General features: G+C 44.7%; 1 protein-coding gene across 1 annotated transcript in view; it reads left to right on the top strand.

Annotated features, from left to right (window-relative positions):
- The window catches only part of LOC121285653 (RIMS-binding protein 2-like), a 109,565-nt gene that overhangs the window by 31,918 nt on the left and 56,250 nt on the right, over positions 1-21,397 (top strand). The window contains exons 7-8 of the mRNA XM_041202310.1: positions 1,750-1,899; positions 20,700-20,858. Of these exons, the coding sequence (XP_041058244.1) occupies positions 1,750-1,899; positions 20,700-20,858 (309 nt within the window). The remainder of the gene's footprint in view (positions 1-1,749; positions 1,900-20,699; positions 20,859-21,397) is intronic.

Below are 21,397 nucleotides of genomic sequence, written 5' to 3'. Positions count from 1 at the left end.
TGAAACAAATGCAACCTGGCAGTTTGGGGATGTTAATTCAGTTTAAAAACATCTCGAAATAAATAAACTGATATCAGTAAATGTGACCATAAAGTTGGATTGGTCTAAAAACCCATCCCCACCCCCTTTCCGATCCCCCTTTTTTCCAATAAGTTATATTCTTTTCCTACCTATTTCCATTATTTTTAAATGTATTTCCATCCATTGTTTTATCTCTACCTTTTAGCCTATTTCGATTCCTTCACCCCACCCCACCCCACTAGGGCTATCTGTACCTTGCTCGTCCTGCTTTCTACCCTTAATTAGCACATTCCTTAGATAATATCACCACCTTCAACACCTCTTTGTCCTTTTGTCTGTGACATCTTTTGGTTATCTCCACCTATCACTGGCCCTCTATCCAGCTCTACCTGTCCCACCCCCCTTTAAACCAGCTTATATTTCACCTCTCTTCTCTATTTCCTTAGTTCTGTTGAAGAGTCATTCGGACTCGAAACGTTAACTGTGTTCCTCTCCGTAGATGCTGCCAGACCTGCTGAGTTTTTCCAGGTATTTTTATTTTTGTTTTGGATTTCCAGCGTCCGCAGTTTTTTGCTTTCACCTGTTTCACTAATGTCCTTTAGGGAAGGGAATCTGCTGTCCTTACCTGGTCTGGCCTACATGTGACTCCAGACCCACAGCAATGGAGTTGACTCTAACTGTCCATTGGACTGGTGTAGCAAGGGATTCCCAGTTGTAACAAACCATTACCAGTGGTTCAAGAAGGTACCCCCACTGCCACACCTTCAGGGCAACAAGGGTGGGCAATAAATGCCACTCTTACCAGCAATTACACATTCAATGATTAATGTTTAAAAAGTTTGATATGCAAAATTCTACTTACATAGAATCACAGAATGGTTACAGCGCAGAAAGAGGCCATTCAGCCCTTCATGTGTGTGCTGGCTTTCTGAGGTAGCAGTTTACCCAGTGTCATTCCCCCACCTTCTCCCCATAACCCTGCACTTCCTTCCTTTCTGGATAATAACCCAATTCCCTCTTGAATGATCGATTGAACCTGCCTCCCTGACACACTCAGGCAGTCCGTTCCAGATCCTAACCACTCGCTGCGTGAACAAGTTTCTCCTCATTGCTTCTTTTTGCCAATTACCTTCATCTGAGTCCTCTCATTCTTGATCCCACCACCAATGGGAACAGTTTCTCCCTATCTACTCTGTCCAGGCCCCTCATGATTTTGAACACCTCTATCAAATCTCCTCTCAACCTTCTCAAAGGAAAACAGTCCCAACTTCTCAATCTATCTTCATAACTGAAGCTCCTCATTGCTGGAACCATTCTTATGAATTTTTTCTGCATCCTCTCTAATGCCTTCATTAATTTTTTATTGCTGAAAAATAACTGGCAAAATGTGGAGTTATGTTGTAGTTAGTGTGTGCTGCCAGGATTTTGCATTTTTCTGTTAACAAGGACTCCCAATTCTGCTTCTTTTTATTCATTCATGGGATGTGAGTGTCGCTGGTAAGACCAGCATTTGTTACCCATCCTTAATTGCCCTTGTTACCTTCAGCACAGTTACTGAAATAACATAAAAACAGAAAATGCTGGAAATACTCAGCAGGTTGGACAGCATCTGTGGAGAGAGAAACAGAGTTAAGGATGAAAGGCCATCGACCTGAGTTGTTAACTCTGTTTCTCTCTCCACAGATGCTGTCTGTGTGTCACTAATGCTCGTCTCCCCATCATTTTCAGGCCGAGAAACGAAGTATATTTAGCGAGAGAAGCAAATCTTTGCACCAGGAAAATTCAGATGATGAGGAGGATGTTTATGACGGACAAATCATCAAAAGGCCCGGCGGCTCAGTGGACGATTTCCTGAGGGGATCCGAGCTGGGGAGACAGGTGGGAATTTAGGAATAATCACTGCAATTCCCGTTTACCATTTAAATTTTCAAACTTTTTATTCTGTCAATGGAAGACCTCAAAGTGAGAGAGTAGATTCTATGTAATCACGATTCTGTCTGATGGACTTCCAGTCTTTTTTATTTAATCACTTATGGGATGTGGGCTTCACTGGCTGGGCCCAGCATTTATTGCCCATCCCTAGTTGTCCTTCAGAAGGTGGTGGTGAGCTGCCTTCTTGAACCGCTGCAGTCCATGTGGTGTAGGTACACCCACAGTGCTGTTAGGGAGGGACTTCCAGGATTTTGACCCAGCGATAGTGAAGGAACGATGATATATTTCCAAGTCAGGATAGTGAGTGCCTTGGAGGGGAACTTGCCATCTATCTGCTGCCCTTGTCCTTCTAGGTGGCTGTAGTAACCTGATATGTGATACACCTTTAAGACAAGTATTGTAATGTAAGATCACATGATTTTAATACCCAATAACAAAGCACTGCAGGCTATCTCTGTGTGGGAGAGTCTTGAGTTAGTCACTGATGAGTGAAGACAGAGTTTTATGTTGTGAGCACACGAGTGTGGTTGTAGAGTTTAGTTTCTAAATAAACAGCATGTGTTTGTTCTAACAACAATTTCCGGATGTTCTCTGTCTCTGTACCGACTCGGTCACCCTAAATCAAGCGTGCAGCCTGGATCCTTTAGCCCCAACAAACCAAGGGCTCTGGATCCAACAAACTGGTGATGAGAGTAAAAGCGCAAAAAAATCACAGAAACATGAGACAAAAAGCGAGGAGGAACAAAGGAAATCAGAAGAACCGAGATCAGGCCGTTCCTCACACGGCAATCATAAATAAAAGATCATTTCCTTCTGAGCATCGCAGTAATCCCCACGGAGCATGCCGCAATTTGGAAGAGGGGAGCCTTTTGATCGAGCCTCGGGCCACTGGTCTCACTGTGTTGAACACCTCGCAACATTGCCGGGAGGAGAGGAGGGCCTGCGATCCTTCTGTCCATGTCTGGGAGTAAGACATATAGACTAATTCGGAATCTGTTGGCGCCCAGTGCCCCAGACTCGAAAGGTTTTGATGACTTAGTGAACCTCGTAAAGAATCATTATCGGCCCAAGCCGTCGGGGACCGTACAACGCTTTAGATTCGACTCAAGAATTCGAGCTGCGGGGGAGACAGCTGCTTGTTATGTGGCGAGTCTGAAGCAATTAACTGAATATTGCGAGCTCGGTACTTCTATCGTTGATCTGCTGAGAGAGCGTTTGGTGTGCGGGATAAATGAAAATGCGATTTAGAGGAGATTGTTGGCTGAAACAGAAGGCGTTGGAAACGGCTGTGGGAATGGAAGCTGCGATGCAGGAACTCCAAAGCCATATGAGGAGTGTAAGATGGCACCGTCCTCCACCTTGTGTGGGGAGCTTCAACCAAAAAGATCGCAAAAGCGCAGAGCTTTGTTCCAGAGCAGGAAGCAGCCAAATTAAAAAGGAAAACTCAACAGCAAAAGCATGGCATCATAGTAACAGAGATGGAAGTAGACAGCCCTGTAATGAAACACAATTTACAAAGATCAAATGCTTCTTCTGCCATTGATATGGACACCTCATGAGACATTGTAAAGATTGAACCAGGCAGACTGTCTGACAAAGGCAAAAACCCAAAGAGATAAACAGTATTGGAAAGTCTGAAGTAATAGATGCTGATATCTATTCACTATATAATTTAAAGGTAGGAAGAACGGAGGCTGTGTAACCATGAGAGTGAATGAGAAGCCTATCAGAATGGAGGTGGATACTGGCATAGCTGCCATGGTGATTGGTGAGCAGGCTTTTCAATCCCTGAATCAAGGAGAACATAAGCTGAATTTAGAAGGAATTGATGAAAAATTAAAGACTTACACAAGAAAAGAGACATACAGGTCAAGGACGTATATAAAGTCACAGTAAATATGAAGGCCAAACAGTGAGGTTGCCCTTAATGGTAAGTAGCAGGCGAGGGACCTAGTTTCCTTGGACAAAACTGGCTGAAAGAGATTAAATTGGGATGGAATAAAATCTTCCAGCTAAGAACTAGTGGACTTTCACAGCTACTACAAAAACATGCCTTGGTTTTCAAGGAAGAACTTGGAAAGATTGAGGGGCTCCAAGCAAAAATTCACATAATCCGGGGGCAACACCAAGATTCATGAAGGCAAGACCAGGACTTTATGCAATGCAGGTTAAGGTAGGTGCCGAACTGGACAGACTAGAAAAGCTGGGACTGATACAACCAGTGCCATTTTCAGAGTGGGCAGCTCCAGTTGTACCTGTTCCCAAACCTGACCAAAGTATTAGAATATGTGGGGACTATAAATCAACAGTTAATAAAGTTGCAAAATTGGATAGACACCCCATACCTAAAATGAAAGATTTATACACTAAACTGGCAAGTGGAAAGCTTACACAAAATTAGATTTGAGTCATGCCTACCAACAATTGGAATTAGAGCAGGGATCCTGGAGGTTTGTCACCATAAATACACATAAGGGATTGTACCAATACACCCATTTACCAGTTGGCGTATCTTCTGCTTGCGCCATATTCCAAAGAACCACAGAACCTTTACTACAGGGACTGCCCCACCTTGTAGTTTATTTGGATGAGGTTCTCGTGACCGGACTCACAGAAAAGGAACAATTGATGAACCTGGAGGAAGTTCTGAAGTGTTTTTCACAGGTTGGAGTGAGATTGAGAAAGGAAAAGTGCACATTCCAGTCGAAAGAGGTAAATTACCTGGATCACAGGGTCGGTTCACAAAGCCTACATCCACTTGAAGAAAAAGTGAAAGCAATTAAAGAAGCCCCAGAACCAAAAATTACATCCGAACTGAAGTTATTGTTGGGGATGAGTAATTACTATGGACACTTCTTGCCTAATTTATTCACAGAACTGGCACTATTGTATTGTCTGCTCAAGAGAAACCAGAGAGGGTCTTGGCAAACACCACAGGAAGAAGCTTTCACAAAAGTGAAAAAGTTGTTACAGTTATCAACACGTCCAGTACATTTTGGCCCAAAGAAAGAGTTGATATTAACGTGTGACCCATCAGCTTATGGAGTTGGAGTGGTGCTTTCACATTGAATGAATGATGGATCAGAATGACCTATAGGTTGTGTGTGGAGAACATTTAGTACTGCGGAGAGAAAGTACTCACAAATTGAAAAAGAAGGCCTGGCGATTACCTTTGGTGTTAAAAAGTTTCATCAATATGTCCAGGGTCATCATTTTATTGTCACAATGGAGCACAAGCCATTATTAGGATTATGTGGTGAAGACAAGGCTATACCCACTATAGGCTCTGTAAGAGTACAAAGATGGGCATTGATCTTAGCAGCGTATGAGTATACTTTTATTAATAAACCCGGAAGTCAAATTGCAAATGCAGATGCACTCAGTCGATTACCCTTGCAGGTAAATGGTGAGAATGTTCCAATTCCTCAAGAATTTGTTTTGTTATTGAACTTCCTGGACTCATCACCGTTAAAGATTGACAAACAAGACCCAGTTTTATCCAAAGTGAGGAATCAAGTTCTTTATGGTTTGTCAAAAACACAAAGATCTGAAGAAATGAGATTGTTTTTCCAGAGAAGATACGAGATAACCAGCCAAGAAGGTGTTTCACTGTGGGGAGCTCGAGTGATCGTTCCTCTGAAAGGACAAAAACCAATGTTATCTGAACTTCACAGTGCACATTCCGGAATTTCCAAAACGAAGGCAATAGCCTGTACCTGTTTGTGGTGGCCGAGAATGGACAGAGAAATTGAAAACTTAGTGTGTAGTTGTATGCAATGTCACCAAGTGCAAAAATTACCTGTAACAGCTCCTTTACACCCTTGGGAGTGGCCAAGAAGGCCATGGGTATGAGTGCACATCGACTATGTGGGACCTTTCATGGGAACAATATTTCTCCTTATCATAGAGGCTCATTCAAAATGGGTGGATATACATACAAAATAAGGTGACCCACATCTTCAGCGACAATAGACAAGAAACGACAAAGCTTTGCTATAAATGGTTTACCTGAAGTGCTAGCCTCAGATGTAGAACAGTATTCACAAGTGTTGAATTTAACCAATTTACAAGCCTCAGTTGTATTGTTCATATGAAAACATCTTTCTTCAAATGGACTTGCCAAGAGAGCGGTTCAAATCTGGTATGAAGAAATTGTTTGGAGATTCGATAGCGACTAAATCAGCACAACTTCTCTTCCGTTATCAAACCATCCCTCATTCGACAGCAGGTGTCACAGCTGCTGAACCGCTGGTGAAGTACCGTCTCCGATCGAGACTGAGCCTAATTGTACCAAACTTGGGGGGGTGGGGGGGGGGTGGAGTTAGAAAGAGGGCAGGAAAATCAGAAAATGAAAATGAGACATGATTGTCACAATCGGGATAGAACATTTAATGTAGGAAGGAAAGTATTTGTGAAAAATTTTAGAGAGGGACCAGCATGGCTGTTTGGGGAAATAAGTGCAGTAACCGGAGCTCTTTCCTACCACATGAAAGTTGAAGATTGAATAATAATAATATGATGTGGTTCTCGTACAAAGTGGAGAAACCAAATATCCAGAAGTGATTCCACCAGTATTCGAGACTGAATCGACATCTCCTGTTGAAAGAACTCAGCCAAGTACAAATGCATTTGAAGGGCTGACTGTACCTGACAGAGTGGAAGAAACAGATTTACCGGCACCTGCTGGAGAACCTGATGTTCAGACAACTTCAAGAAGGGAGAATCCAAAGCAAACTTCAGAAGCTGTAGAGCTGAGACGTTCTACGCACACAAGGAAACCCCCAGAGAGACTGACTTTGTAAATAATTGAACTGTGCAAATAACTTGATATATTGAAACATTGTAAAATTTATTTTTCACTGAAGGGGGAGGGATCGAGTAACCTGATATGTAATACACCTTTAAGACAAGTATTGTAATGTAAGATCACATGATCTTAATACCCAATAGCAGAGTAGTGTGGGCGAGTCTTGAGTTAGTCACTGATGAGTGAAGACAGAGTTTTATGTTGTGAGCACACGAGTGTGGCTGTAGAGTTTAATTTGTAAATAAACAACGTGTGTTTATTCTAACAAGGATCTCCTGGGCCAGGATTTTGCCCTGGTTGGGTGGGCTTGGCGGGTGTGAGCAGGAGCCATTGGGGAGCTGATGGGCCAATGAAGGCCCCCCCAGCCTGAAACACATGCTGCAGCGCTCGGCGCTGTCTATGTGTGTGTGTGTGTGTGGGGGGGGGGGGGAACTTCATCCCCCGTCAGCGCTGTCTGTGTGGGGGGTGGGGGGGGAGGAGGGGGACTGTGGGGAGGGAACTTCACCCCCCGTCAGCGCTGTCTGTGTTGGGGGGGGTTGGCGGGGGGGGTACTGTGAGATGAGAACTTCACCCCCGTGTGTAGGTTTGCACAGGAAAAGCTCCCTGAGGCATAAAGCTGCCTCGGGGAGATGAAGATTTTTGAAAATTAAAAATAAAGAATTTAAAAATGTTAAAAACATGTCCCCTCATGAGCAGGGACATGTTAGAAATTAGTCTGAAATTTTTTTTATTTGTGTTTCAATGACAGATTGAAACCCATAGATGAGACTTCATGAAAAATCCAAATCCACTTGGCCTTTTCAGCTGCCCATAGGGTTGGACGGGCAGTGAAAACTTTAAATCAATTAGATTCTCAATGGCCTTTAATAGGCCTGTTAATTATCGGCAGACGTGTTGCTGACTCCTACGCAGGCCCACCCACCGAAATATCACACGCGCCCACGATGACGATGGGGTGCTTTCCCGATGTCATCGGGCATCAGTTTACACTTGTTGGGGTCAGGCGGGCGTGTACCCACTCAACAAGCAGAAAATTCTACCCCTGATGTCTCTGTCTCTGTACCAACTCGCTCATCCCGAACTCAGTGCGCAACCCAGATCCTTTAGTCCCAACAAGCCAAGGGCATTGGATCCAACAGTGGTAGAGGTTGTGGGTTTGGAAGGTGCTGTTGAAGGAGCCTTGGTGAGTTCCTGCAGTGCAGCATCTTGTAGATGGTACACACTGCTGTCACTCTGCATCGGTGGTGGAGGGAGTGAATGTTTGTGGATGTGGTGCCAATCAAGCGGGGCTGCTTTGTTCTAGATGGTGTGAAGCTTCTTGAGTGTTGTGGGAGCTGCACTCATCCAGGCAAGTGGGGAGTATTCCATCACACTCCTGACTTGTGCCTTGTGGATGGTGGACAAGCTTTGGGGAGTCAGAGGGTGAGTTACTTGGCGCAGGATTCCCAGCCTCTGACCTGCTCTTGTAGCCACAGTATTTATATGGCTAGCCCAGTTCAGTTTCTGGTCAATGGTAACCCCCAGGATGTTGACAGTGGGGGATTCAGCCATGGTAATGCCAATGAATATCAAGGGGAAATGGTTGGGTTCTCTTGTATTGGAGATGGTCATTGCCTGACACCTGTGTGGCACGAAAGTGAGGTTGTCCACTTTGGTGAGAAGAATAGAAAAGCAGAATATTATTTATCAGGAGAGAGCTGCAGAATGCTGTGGTACAGAGGGATCTGGGTGTCCTTGTAGATGAAATACAAAGTTAGCATACAGGTACAGCAAGTAATAAAATCATGATTATAAGATCATCAGGAATAGGCTGTTCAGCCCATCAAGCCGTCTCTGCCATTCAAGAAGATCATGTCTGCTCAGCCATAAGGTGGTAATGGGCTGATAATAGGGTGGTAGGAAGGGAGTTTAGGAAATCAGGAATCTTTCCTCTTATATCAGGCTGGACAATGTGTTTCCAAATCTCTATTTGTTGGAAAAATCAGCTCAAGGTTATCATGCTGAGTGAGTGTTTTAACTTGACAGTTTAGTGACCAAAAGATAAACGTTGTGTTAGCTGCTGTGGAGAGGCCAATGATCGAGGTTTCTGAAATGTTCTGTATTATTTCTTGTACTTTCATATAGTTCCTGTTTCTCTCTTCACTCAATGTCTTTGAGATCCTCCTACTGATTTTTATCAGTTCCGACATTGCTACGTTCCCTTGTTCCCATCAACCCTCATTCACATGTTCCAGCTGATATGATGTTTCCAGTTGGAACTTTGATGTGTTTTAAGGATGTGTTAGTTAGCTCCCTGATAACATTCAGGCATGAGCTCTGTGGTTCATTCCCTTATGTTTAACTGACTGATATGATTGGCTGGAGTTCCACATTGAAGGGCCCTTATTCTTCATTCATGCCACCTGATTGTCATGGTGATGAACCATGAATTTTAGGAGATCTAATTTCCAGCAAGTTCCTTTAGTTTTGTTGCCTGTGGTGACGATCAGAGTTAGGATATTCCTCCAGTGTTAGTGATTGGGTAACCATTAACACAGAGTAAAGTGGGTACACAGGAACATAGAAGAGGGAGTAGGAGAAGGTCAATCAGTCTATTGAGCCTGCTCCACCATTCAACAAGATCATGGCTGATCGTCTGCCTCAATGCCACTTTCCCACACTATCCCCATATTCCTTGATGTCACTGGTATCTATCAACCTCTGCTTTGAACATACTCAATAACTAAGCCGCCACATCCCTCTGGGGTAGAGAATTCCAAAGGTTCACCACCCTCTGAGTGAAGAAATTCCTCCTCACCACACTGTAAAATGGCCTACCCGTTATTCTGAGTCTGTCTCCTCTGGTTTTAGACTCACCAGCCAGGGGAAACATTCTATCCACAGCTGCCCTGTCACACCCTGTAAGAATTCTGTAAGTTTCAGTGAGATCGTCTCATTCACCAACTGGCAAGTACTTAGTATAATTCAGTGTCCAGGGGCCTTGGCCCTTCCAGGCAATGTTGTGGTTTCAGTCCTTTCAACTGACAATTCTTAGTTTTCAACTCTGTAGGCACTTCTGTTGCGATTGTACATATGAACATACAAAACAGGAGCAGAAGTAGGCCCCTCGAGCCTGCTCTGCCAGTCAATAAGGTCATGGCTGATCTTCTCCTGTTTCAATTTCCACATTCCAATCTAACCCCGATAGATTCCCTTGCCTAACAAGAATCTTTCTACCTCTGCCTTAAAAATGTTCACTGACTCCGCCTTCACCACCTTCTGAGGCAGAGAATTCCAAAGTTGCACAACCCTCAGAGAGAGAAAAATTCTCCTCATCTCTGTCCTAAAAGGGTGACCCCTAATTTTAAAGCAGTAGCCCCTAGTTCTGGGTTCACCCACAAGAGGAAACATCCTTTCCACGTCCCCACTGTCACTCTCTAGAGGACCAACACTCCCTTTACTCACTCTTTTCCTTTCTCAATATCTGTAGAAACTTTTGCTATCCATTTTTACATTTCTAGCTCGCTTCCTCTCATACTCTAACTTCTTGCTCCTGATTAACCTTTTAGTCATTCTCTGCTATTCTTTATATTCTGACCAATCATCTGTCCTGTCACTCATCTTTGCGGAGTTGTATGCTTTTTCCTTAAGTTTGATGCTTTCCTTAACTTCCTTAGTTAACCACAGATGGTGGGCCCTCCCCTTATAGTTTTTCTTTTATAGTAGGAATATACTTATTCTGAGTATTCTGAAATATTGCCTTAAATGTCTGCCACTGCTTCTCTATCAATCTATCCCCTAGACTAATATCCCAGTTCACTTGAGCTTTCACCCCCACATAGTTGTCCTTATTTAAGTTTAAGATACTAGTCTTAGACCCACTCTTCTCCCTTTCAAACTGGATGTAAAATTCAATCATATTGTGCTCACTGCTACCTAGCGGTGCCTTTACTCTGAGGTCATTCTTAATCTGCATTATACAATACCAAGTCTAATATAACCTACTCTCTGGTTGGTTCCAGAATGTGCTGCTCTAAGCAACTATCTCAACAGCATTCTATGAACTTCTCACCCAGGCTACTACTGCCAATCTGATTTTTCCAGTTTATATGTAGATTAAAATCACTCATCACTATTGCTGTCCTTTTATCACAAGCACCCAATATTATTTCTTGTACACTTTATCCTACATTGTGGTTACTGTTAGGGGGCCTGTAGACCATTCCCACTAGTGACTTCTTTCCCCTACTATTCCTCATCTCCATTCAAACTGATTCTACATCCTGATCTCCTGAACCTCCTCTAACTATTACATCAATGCCATCCTTGATCAACAGTGCTACCTCTTCACCTTTACCTAGTTTCCTATTCTTCTTGAATATTCAGGACCCAATGCTTGTTATCCTGCAGCCTTGTCCCTGTAATTGCTATCGGATCATATTTATTAACTTCAATGTATGCTATCAATTCATTTACTTTGTTATGAATGCTACATACATTCAGATAGAGAGCCTTCAGCTTTGTCTTTTTGTTACCTTTGTAACATCCAGGTCTTTACTTTAACCCTCTCTACTTCTCTAGTTATGTGGATAGCTGGAACACTGGTCCCAGCACAGTTCAGATGTAGCCCATCCCAATGGTACAGCCCCCACTTTCCCCTGTACTGGTGTCAGTGCTTCACGAACTGGAACCCACTTCTCCCACACCAGTCTTTGAGCTACAGATTCATCCCTCTAATCTTATTCTCCCTATGCCAATTTGCATGCAGCTCATTTGAGGTTCTGCTCCTTAGCTCCTCATACTGACTATGCAGAACCTCTTTCCTTATCCTGCCTATGTCATTGGTACCTGCATGGAACACAACAGCCAGATCTTCCCCCTCCTACTGTAAGTTCCTCTCCTGCTCTGAGCAGATGTCCTGAACCCTGGCACCAGGCAGGCAACATAGCTGTTTGGACTCTTGCTCTTTGCTGTAGAAAACTGTGTCAATCCTCCTCACTATACTATCCCCTACTATCACCATCTTCCTTGTTGCTCCCCCAACTTGAATGACTTCCTGTACCATAGTGCCATGCCCAGTCTGCTCATCCACCTTGCAGACCCCACTTTCGTCCACACAGGTAGCAAACACCTTGTACCTGTTTGACAATTGCAAAGTCTGAGGCTCCTCCACAACTGTCTGCTCGGTTCCTTTACCCGCCTCACTCACGGTCATATCCTCTTGTCCCTCACTGCTGACCATAACAGACAACCCTATTCTAAGAGGTATGAGGTCTTCTGGAACAAAGTGTCCATGTATTTCTCCCTCTCCCTTATGTTGCACAGTGTCAGAAGTTTAGCTTCCCGATCAATAATCCTGATCCGGAATTCCTCTAGCTGCTTACACTTCCTGTAGATGTGTTTGCCATGGATCCCCTTGGCATATAAAAGCTCCCACATTCTACAACTGCAACATAACACCTGTCCTCCATTGTTACTTATGTTATTTAGTTAATTTAATTTAACTACCTTTTTGATTAATGGAGAATAATTCCTATCTATGCTACCATTTACAGTGCTTATTGAAAGCTAATACCACCTAGACCTAAATGTTATACATGACTTAATTACACAAGTATGTGTTTTCAACATTTATTATCATTATTTTATACTATTTATTTTACTTTAAAGGTTTAGCTATTTTTAGTAATTTATATTTATTAATATTTTTTATTTTTATTTAGTTTAATAAACACCACTACTCCCAATAAGCTTTACTATTGCTATTACAAAAACCTTATTATGAAGAAAACTATACAGTTACCAATATACTTTACCAGTATTTAAAAGATAAATGAGTGAAACAAGTAAAATACTCATCAACCAATCAGTTAGCTAGTTCCCTATGACATCACACTTGATTTTTGCCAAATCTGGTCGGCCCACCGAGACCCATCGAGACCCACTGAAACCCACTGAGGCACACCGAGACCCACCAAAACCCACCGAGGCACACCCAGACCCATGGAGACCCACCGAGGCACACCAAGGCACACCGAGGCACACCGCGGCACATCGAGACCCACCAAAACCCACCGAGGCACACCTAGACCCACCAAAACCCACTGAGGCACACCGAGGCACACAGAGACCCATCGAGACCCACTGAAATCCACTGAGGCACACCAAGACCCACCAAGGCACACAGAGACCCATCGAGACCCACTGAAACCCACTGAGGCACACCAAGACCCACCAAGGCACACCGAGACCCATCGAGGCACACTGAGACACACCAAAACCCACCGAGGCACACCCAGACCCATGGAGACCCACTGAGGCACACCGAGGCACACCGAGGCACACAGAGACCCATTGAGGCACACCGAGACCGACCAAAACCCACCGAGACCCACCGAGGCACACCGAGACACACCGAGACCCACCGAGACCCACCAAGGCACACCGATACCCACTGAGGCACACCGAGACCCACCGTGGCACACCGAGTCCCACCAAAACCCACCGAGGCACACCGAGACCCACTGAGGCACACCAAGACCCACCGAGGCACACCAAGACTCACCGAGACACACCAAGACCCACCAAAACCCACCGAGGCACACTGAGACCCACCAAAGTACACTGAGACCCACTGAGGCACACCGAGGCACACCGAGACCCACCAAGATACACAGAGGCACATTGAGACCCACCGAGGCACACCGAGACCCACCGAGACACACCAAGACCCACCAAAACCCACCGAGGCACACTGAGACCCACCAAAGTACACTGAGACCCACTGAGGCACACCGAGGCACACCGAGACCCACCAAGATACACCGAGGCACACTGAGACCCACCGAGGCACACAGAGACTCACCGAGACCCACCGAGACCCACCAAGACTCACCGAGACCCACCGAGGCACACCGAGACCCACCAAAACCCACTGAGGCACACTGAGGCACACTGAGGCACACTGAGGCACACCGAGGCACACCGAGACCCACTAAGGCCCACCAAGGCACACAGAGACCCACCGAGACCCACCGAGATACACCGAGACCCATTGAGGCACACCGAGACCCAACAAAACCCATCGAGGAACACCGAGACCCACCGAGACCCACCAAAACCCACCGAGACCCACTGAGACCCACTGAGGCACACCGAGACCCACCAAGACACACCGAGGCACACTGAGACCCACCAAGGCACACAGAGACTCACTAAGACTCACCGAGACCCACCGAGACCTACTAAGGCCCACTAAGGCCCACCAAGACCCACCGAGGCACACCAAGACCCACTGAGACACACCGAGGCACACTGAGACCCACCGAGGCACACAGAGACTCACTAAGACTCACCGAGACCCATCGAGACCTACTAAGGCCCACTAAGGCCCACCAAGACCCACCGAGGCACACCGAGACCCACCGAGGCACACCGAGGCCCACCAAAACTCACCGAGGCCCACCGAGGCCCACCGAGACCCACTGAGACCCACCGAGACCCACCGAGGCACACCGAGACCCACCAAAACCCACCGAGGCACACCGAGACCCACCGAGATACACCAAGACCCATTGAGGCACACTGAGACTCACCGAGACCCACCGAGACCCACCGAGATACACCGAGACCCACCGAGACACACCGAAACCCACCGAGGCCTACCAGCAACAAGCAGCAGCTAGCTCTTTTATCTCCCGGCTCCTCGCTCATGATCTTTTATCCATCACTGATGTAGATTCGTCATTATCGTTACTTGGACCAATTCTTTGCTCAGCTGGGTTACAATTGGGAAAGGAGTTTTTATTCACAGGGCTGAATAATCCCCCCATCAGAGGGAAGTTAAAGAGCGGACACACACAGACACGCTTCTGATCGTCGCCCCCAATCGGAGGCATGGCTCCATTTTACGTGGGTGGGCCAATTAAGGCCAGTCCAGCGTGCCTTCCGCACAGAAGTGCTGTGTACTCCCTGTGCGGGCTGGGGGAGGGGGATCCCAAAATCCAGAGTGCGCTCTTTCACACATGCGCAGGAAAGAGCGCACTCACCTCCCTGAGGCTAAGTGCTGCCTCAGGGAGATTGGATCAAGATGTACAAAACCTAAAAACAGAAAAGTAAAATTTCCCTACCATGCCCACTGAGTTGGGATATGTCCATAATTTTCACATAAACTTTATTAAAAATGTTTAAAACCTACATGAAAGCTCATCCCGCCCGTGGATGAGGGTTTCATGTTTTATCTAGTTCGCGCCGGGGCTCCTGGCCGACCTGCCAACCTTAAGGTTGGACGGGCAGGTCCTTTAATTACAGAATTGACTGTGTCAATGGCCTCAATTGGCCATTGTCAGGGTGGTGGGTGCCCAGCTGAATTTGCTGCACACCCGCCTTCCTGAAAATTTAAATGGTGGGGGGGGGGGCAGGGTGACGTCGGGAGTTCCCTCCCACATCACCGCCGAGGTGTAAAACCCTTCTCACAGGATTTCGGAACTGGGACATTGCCTCCCGGCTTGTGGAAAACCTCTGCTGCCCCCTACATCATTGCCCATTATCAAGTTTACAGTTGCAATTGTTTTGGAACAATTCCATTAAAATTCCATTCATCACAGCACAACTTAAATTTATTCTATGCAGTAAGTAAAACATACACTTCCCCTCAAAATGCTGTATTAATACATTCTGAGTCAGTGAACTTTCTGAAGAAACAAGAAGCTCGGAGCTGAACCCATATCTCTCAGGATAACAATTTTTCCGGCCTCCTTCTTGGACAAAAATGTTGTGACTTCCCCTTCCGATATAAACCCCTTGTAATCTTTCTCACTTCTACCCACTCCCTACTCCTTCTGTAAACACATTAGAAGCACTGGGTGTCTCAGGTTTCACTTCCTCATGCAACAATCTCTGTGGAAGTCTCTGACATTTGCACCAGTGCCACCACTTGAACATCCATTTCCTTTTCTGGTGCAGCCTTTTCTAAAGACTCTTTAAGTGTTTTTATTACGGCCACCAGTTTACCATTCAGCTTCCGGCAATGGGCTTTGAGATGCCAGGTTTTATGGCAACAAAGGCATTCTGGTTTCTTTACATCACTTTTACTTTCTACACTATCATTTTTCTTGACTGGAACATCTTCTGCCTCCTCCATAAATCCTCATTGTTTACTATTCCTCCAGTTTCCCTCTTGATTTACAAATGGAGACCTACTGCTCCCTAATTGCCTATGTGATATATCATACCCCTCTGCCAGAAGTGCTGCTTCTTGTACCCTAGAAACATTACTGTCTTCCAAGTGTGCTCTAATAGCTACTGGGAGACTATTTTGAAATCCTTTCATTATCATTAGCTCCCTCACATTCTCAAAATTTCATTCTAACTTTAGTGATCGAAACCACTGGTCCCACAGCATTCCTTTTCCCCTAGTAAATTCTACAAATGTTTCATTTGGTCTTTTCTTTAACGTCTGAAACTTCACCTGATAAGCTTCAAGGACAATCTTGTTAAGTAGTTATAACTATCTCATCATCTGAAAGACTTGAATAGACATACATGGCCTTCCCGATCAAAACACTTTGCAATATGAGAGCCCTTGTGGCCTTAGGCCACTTTAGCTTTGTAGCCACCTTTTTATAAGATAAAAGGGGGATAAAATATCTCCCAACTCCACCTTCAGTGACTTTAAGCAACAAACAAAGGCTCTTTGTTATATCAAATCTCCGAATGGGACTTGATTGCCCATCTGAACGGTTGGACCCTATTTCGTCCTGTAACCCTAAGCTTTTCTCTAGCCAGTTCTTGCTGTCCGATTTCTTTCAGTCTTTGAAATTCAAACTTTCACATTTTAATTTCTTTTGTTCTTTTTCTTTTTCCTCTTTTTCAATTTGAACTTTTTCATTCCAGTTACTTTCAATTCAAGTCTTTCATCTCTCTTTCTATCTCAAGCTGCTTCCTCTGCAGCTTTATTCTAGCTAACTCAAGAGAATTGCTTTCTGGATTAACTTTTGCATCTTCCAGTCCCAGATGTTGTGCTATTACCTCAGTCACTTCTGCTTTCTTAGCTCCTGTTTTTAACTCTAACTAACTGTTCTGCCAATGCAATTAACCGAGCTTTGGTTAATTGTTGCAAATTATTCAGGGATAAATCTTCCCTTTCCAGAAGAGACTTAGCAGTTGACAAACCCATTCTGCTTTTCAATCAGTCTGGTAAAATTCACCGTGGAAATCTTATCAACCCTAACCTCAGCAAGTACCAGCATTCATATTTGTCTGTGGATTCAAGATCCTGGACAAGCCCCCAACTTATGTTATGATCCTTGGCCAGACCCAAGGACGTAGAGGGAGATCCGGTAGGGACATTTTGTCTAAAGTAGATAAAGTTTGAGATTCAAGATGCTTATTCAGTGAATAAAGCCACAAGAATCTGTGGGTGTTGAACAAACAAAAATTAACTTTAGTAAGGTATAGTAAAGTTTTGTTCAGAAAGATAAAACAATTTACAATGTCTATCTTAGGCTCTAACAGTCAGGCAAGTATGAGGTACGTGTGAATTAACAGGCACACTCTTGTCGGACATCTCATAATACACAATAGGTGACAGATGCAACCAAAACAGATTCCATGGATTTCTCAACAATCCATCCAGTTGTTTATCATATTGTGAGTCAACCAATCTCACTGACACATCGTCTTTCTCACGAGTGTGTCCAATCTCCACGTTTGAAATTCTCACCTTGGAATTCTCTCCAAACATCACTCCCACTTGGACAGCTTCATCAATAACCCACCTCGCTGGGTTTCAATCTCACCTTCCGAGATTCCTTTACCCTGGATTCCCGAGCACTTCATCTTCCAAACCCAATTTCAGATCTCGGCCGTGCCAATCAGAACACCTTGCTTCAGCTGCCTGCAGGATGGAGTCACCAACCTTCAGCTGCCTTCTTGGATCTTCAGGGCTTTCTCACGCCCACTTGGCTTAAAGTCTGCTCCCTGCAGCTCTTCCTTTAATTTGGAGTCTATGCCCCTTCTCCTTTCTGTTAACTCGACTTAACGGACCTTTTCCTGTCTTCATCCCTTACCTGGGGCTACCTTTTTGGACCTTCTCCTTGTCCCCCTCCCACATCCTGCTCCCTGTGACACCTACAAGATAAGGGTGCTCCATCTCAGGTCATCTGACTTGCCTCTTTGTACAATCTTCTCTTTTCCCCTCAGTGCATTGCAGAACTGGGCCTCGCCTAAAGAATATTAAACTAACCAAACTGCAGGTGTGTGGCCATTTCTCAGACAGCACATACGCAGGAGGTCTGAGGTTTGTCAGGTCCCAACTTACAAACTAAAGGAGGGAAGCATTTGAGTTTCACCACAACATCAACACTTCCCAGTCTCTCACCAATTAGGAAATACTCTGCATTTCTGTTTTTTTCCACCAAAGTGGATAACTTCATATTTTTTCACATTATATTCCATCTGCCATGTTCTTTCTCACTCGCTTAACCTGTCTAAATCCCCTTGAGGCCGCTTTGCATCTTCCTCAGAACTCACATTCCCACCTAGTTTTGTGTCATCAGTAAACTTAGAAACATTACATTTAATCCCCACATCCAAATCATTAAGATAAATTGGAACAGCTGGGTCCCAACCACTGATCCTTGTGGTACCCCACTAACCACAGCCTGCCAACCTGAGAATGATCTGTCTATTCCTACTCTGTTTTAACCAAACCTCAGACCATGCCAGTATATTACCCCCAATCTCATGTGACTTCATTTTGTTTTCTAACATTCTGTGTGGAACCTTATTAAAAGTCTTCTGAAAATCCAAAATGCACTACATCCACCAGTTCTCCCTTATTTATCCCGCTGGTTACATCTTCAAAAATCTCCAACAGATTTGTTAAATATGATTTCCCTTTTGTAAATCCATGTTGACTCTGCCCAATCCTACCCTTATTGTCTAAATGTCCAGTTATCACATCCTTTATAATAGATTCTAGCAATTTCTCTACTACTGATGTCAGACTAACAGGTCTGTAGTTCCCAGTTTTCTCTCTCCCTCTTTTCGTAAATAGTAGGGTGACATTTGCTACCTTCCAATCCTCAGGAACCATTCCAGAATCTATAGAATTTTGCGAGATGATCATCAACTATCACTATCCACAGCATCCACTATCTATCTCCACAGCATCCAATATCTCCACAGCATCCAATATCTATCTCCACAGCATCCACTATCTATCTCCACAGCATCCTCTCTCAACCCTCTGGGATGTAGCTCATCAGGTCCAGGGGAATTATCAACTTTCTGTCCCATTAATTTCTCCAGTACTACTTTCTAACTAATTCCTTTCAGTTCCTTATTCTTGCTAGTCCCTTGCTTCTCTGGTATTTCTGGGAGGTTGTTTGTATCTTACTTCCTGAAGGCACACACAAAGTATTTGTTTAGTTTCTCTGCCATTTCCTTATTCCCCATTATAAATTCTCTCCTGTCTCTGCCTATAGCGGACCCACATTTGTCTTCGCTATGCTTTTCCTTTTTACATACCTACAGGAACTTTTAATTTGTTTTTATGTTTCTCACTAGTTTGCTTTCTTTATCAGTTCCTTGGACCTCCTTTGTGTAGTATAAAGGGTTAACAGACAGGATATGCTAATGTATGATGTAGATGATAATGTACCACTGACACTAGTGGCTGGAATTATGCCTAGGAGCTACATGCCTACTCTGTAACCTGTTTAGATGTAGAGCTAACAAACAGATACCAGAGGGTGCCTACAGTCTGTCTATTAACCAAGCCCCATGCCTAGAAGGCAAGATAGAAGAACACATCTCAGAACACTTTGAATTCGAAAATGCTTCCAATCCTCAGGCTTACTACTTTTTTGGCAACTTTGTAAGCCGCTTCCTTTGATCTAATACAACCCTTAACTTCTCTTTACTTTAACTACATCACTTTCAAACTTAATCTAGAATTCTATCGCATTATAATCACTCCTCCTAGAGGCTCCATTACAACAAGATTATTATTTAGCCCTTTCTCTTGCATAATTCCAGACATAAAATAGTTGGTTCCACACAGTTCTAGAAAACCATCGCATATACATTCCAGGAATTTGTCCTCCTCAACATTGGTGCTGATCAGGTTTACCCAGTCTATATGTAGATTGAAGTCCCCCATGTTTAGTGCATTACCCTTGTTACATGCACCTCTAATTTCCTGATTTATTCTGTGCCCTACAATACCACTACTGTTTGGTGGCCTATGAACAACTGCTACCAAAGTTTGCTGCCCCTTGCTGATTTGCTATTTCTTAGCTTCACCCAGATTCCAAATCTTGATCTTCTGATCTAAGCGCCTTTCTCACTAATGTACTGATCCCATCCTTTATTAACAGTGCAACCCCACCTCCTTTTCCTTTTCGCCTAACCTTCCTAAATGTCGCATACCTTTGAATATTCAGTTCCCAGCCTTGGTCACCCAGCAGCCATGTGTCTGGAATGGTAATTAGGTCATACCCATTTACTTCCATTTGTGCCAACAATTCATCTGTCTCGTTGCAAATGCCGTGAGTGCCTTTAATTTTGTCTTTTTATTATTTTCACAACCTGCAGCCTTATCTGCTGGTACACTCTCTGTCCCTTCCTACCACACTCTGATTATCAATTCCCTTTTTTCTACCCTGATCTCTTGCCTTGTCCTCTCTCTTTTATTTATCACATCTTCCCCACCGTTATCCCTTGCTCCCACTGTTAGGTTTAAAGTCCCTTTTACCACCCTAGTTATACGACTCACCAGGACACAGGTCCCAGCATGGTTCAGGTGAAGACCGTCCCAGTGGTACTGTACCACTTTCCCCAGCACTGCTAACAGGTGACAGGTAGGTGACCGGTGACAACGCAGATTCTTTAAGGGTCATTCCTACTGTGACGGTATACAGAGGCTAGTTTACCTTTTTGCTCTTTGTGCCAACAGCAGCAGTACACCCATGTGGATGACTATCATACAGAGAGCAGCCGGGGGTCAGATTTGTCAGACATCTTGGAGGAGGATGAAGAGGAGCTGTATTCAGAAATGCAACTTGATGAAGGGGGTAGGAGAAGGCACAGTGTGACTTCACATAACGCACTGAAGGTAAGATACATTCTCTATACAGAACCACACTCACTGCCCTCCAAAGGTCATTGGGGTGAAACATTTTGGGGTGTTTCTGAGTTATGGCTCTCTATGTCAACACAGTCCTGCCTTTCCTCCTTGGATACCACAACGTTCTCAGTTAGGGAAGCTTCGATATTTCATTTTCTGAGTTTAAGGAATTTTAACGTTGTAAAGACTTAAATTTTAATCTGGTTCCCTTCAATGTTCTCCGTCGCTATCTTATGGCACCAGTCCCCTCGGGCAGGGAGTGGTCACCTCGGGCAGGAAGTGGTCACCTCGGGCAGGGAGAGGTCCCCTCGGGCAGGGAGAGGTCACCTCGGGCAGGAAGTGGTCACCTCGGGCAGGGAGAGGTCCCCTCGGGCAGGGAGTGGTCACCTCAGGCAGTGAGAGGTCACCTCGGGCAGGGAGAGGTCCCCTCGGGCAGGGAGTGGTCACCTCAGGCAGTGAGAGGTCACCTCGGGCAGGAAGTGGTCACCTCGGGCAGGGAGTGGTCACCTCGGGCAGTGAGAGGTCAC

Source organism: Carcharodon carcharias, chromosome 13 (genome assembly GCF_017639515.1).
Source record: "Carcharodon carcharias isolate sCarCar2 chromosome 13, sCarCar2.pri, whole genome shotgun sequence".
Classification (NCBI taxonomy): Eukaryota; Metazoa; Chordata; class Chondrichthyes; order Lamniformes; family Lamnidae; genus Carcharodon; species Carcharodon carcharias.
The sequence above is the reverse complement of the archived record's forward strand: the minus strand, read 5'-3'. Positions and strand labels throughout refer to the sequence as shown.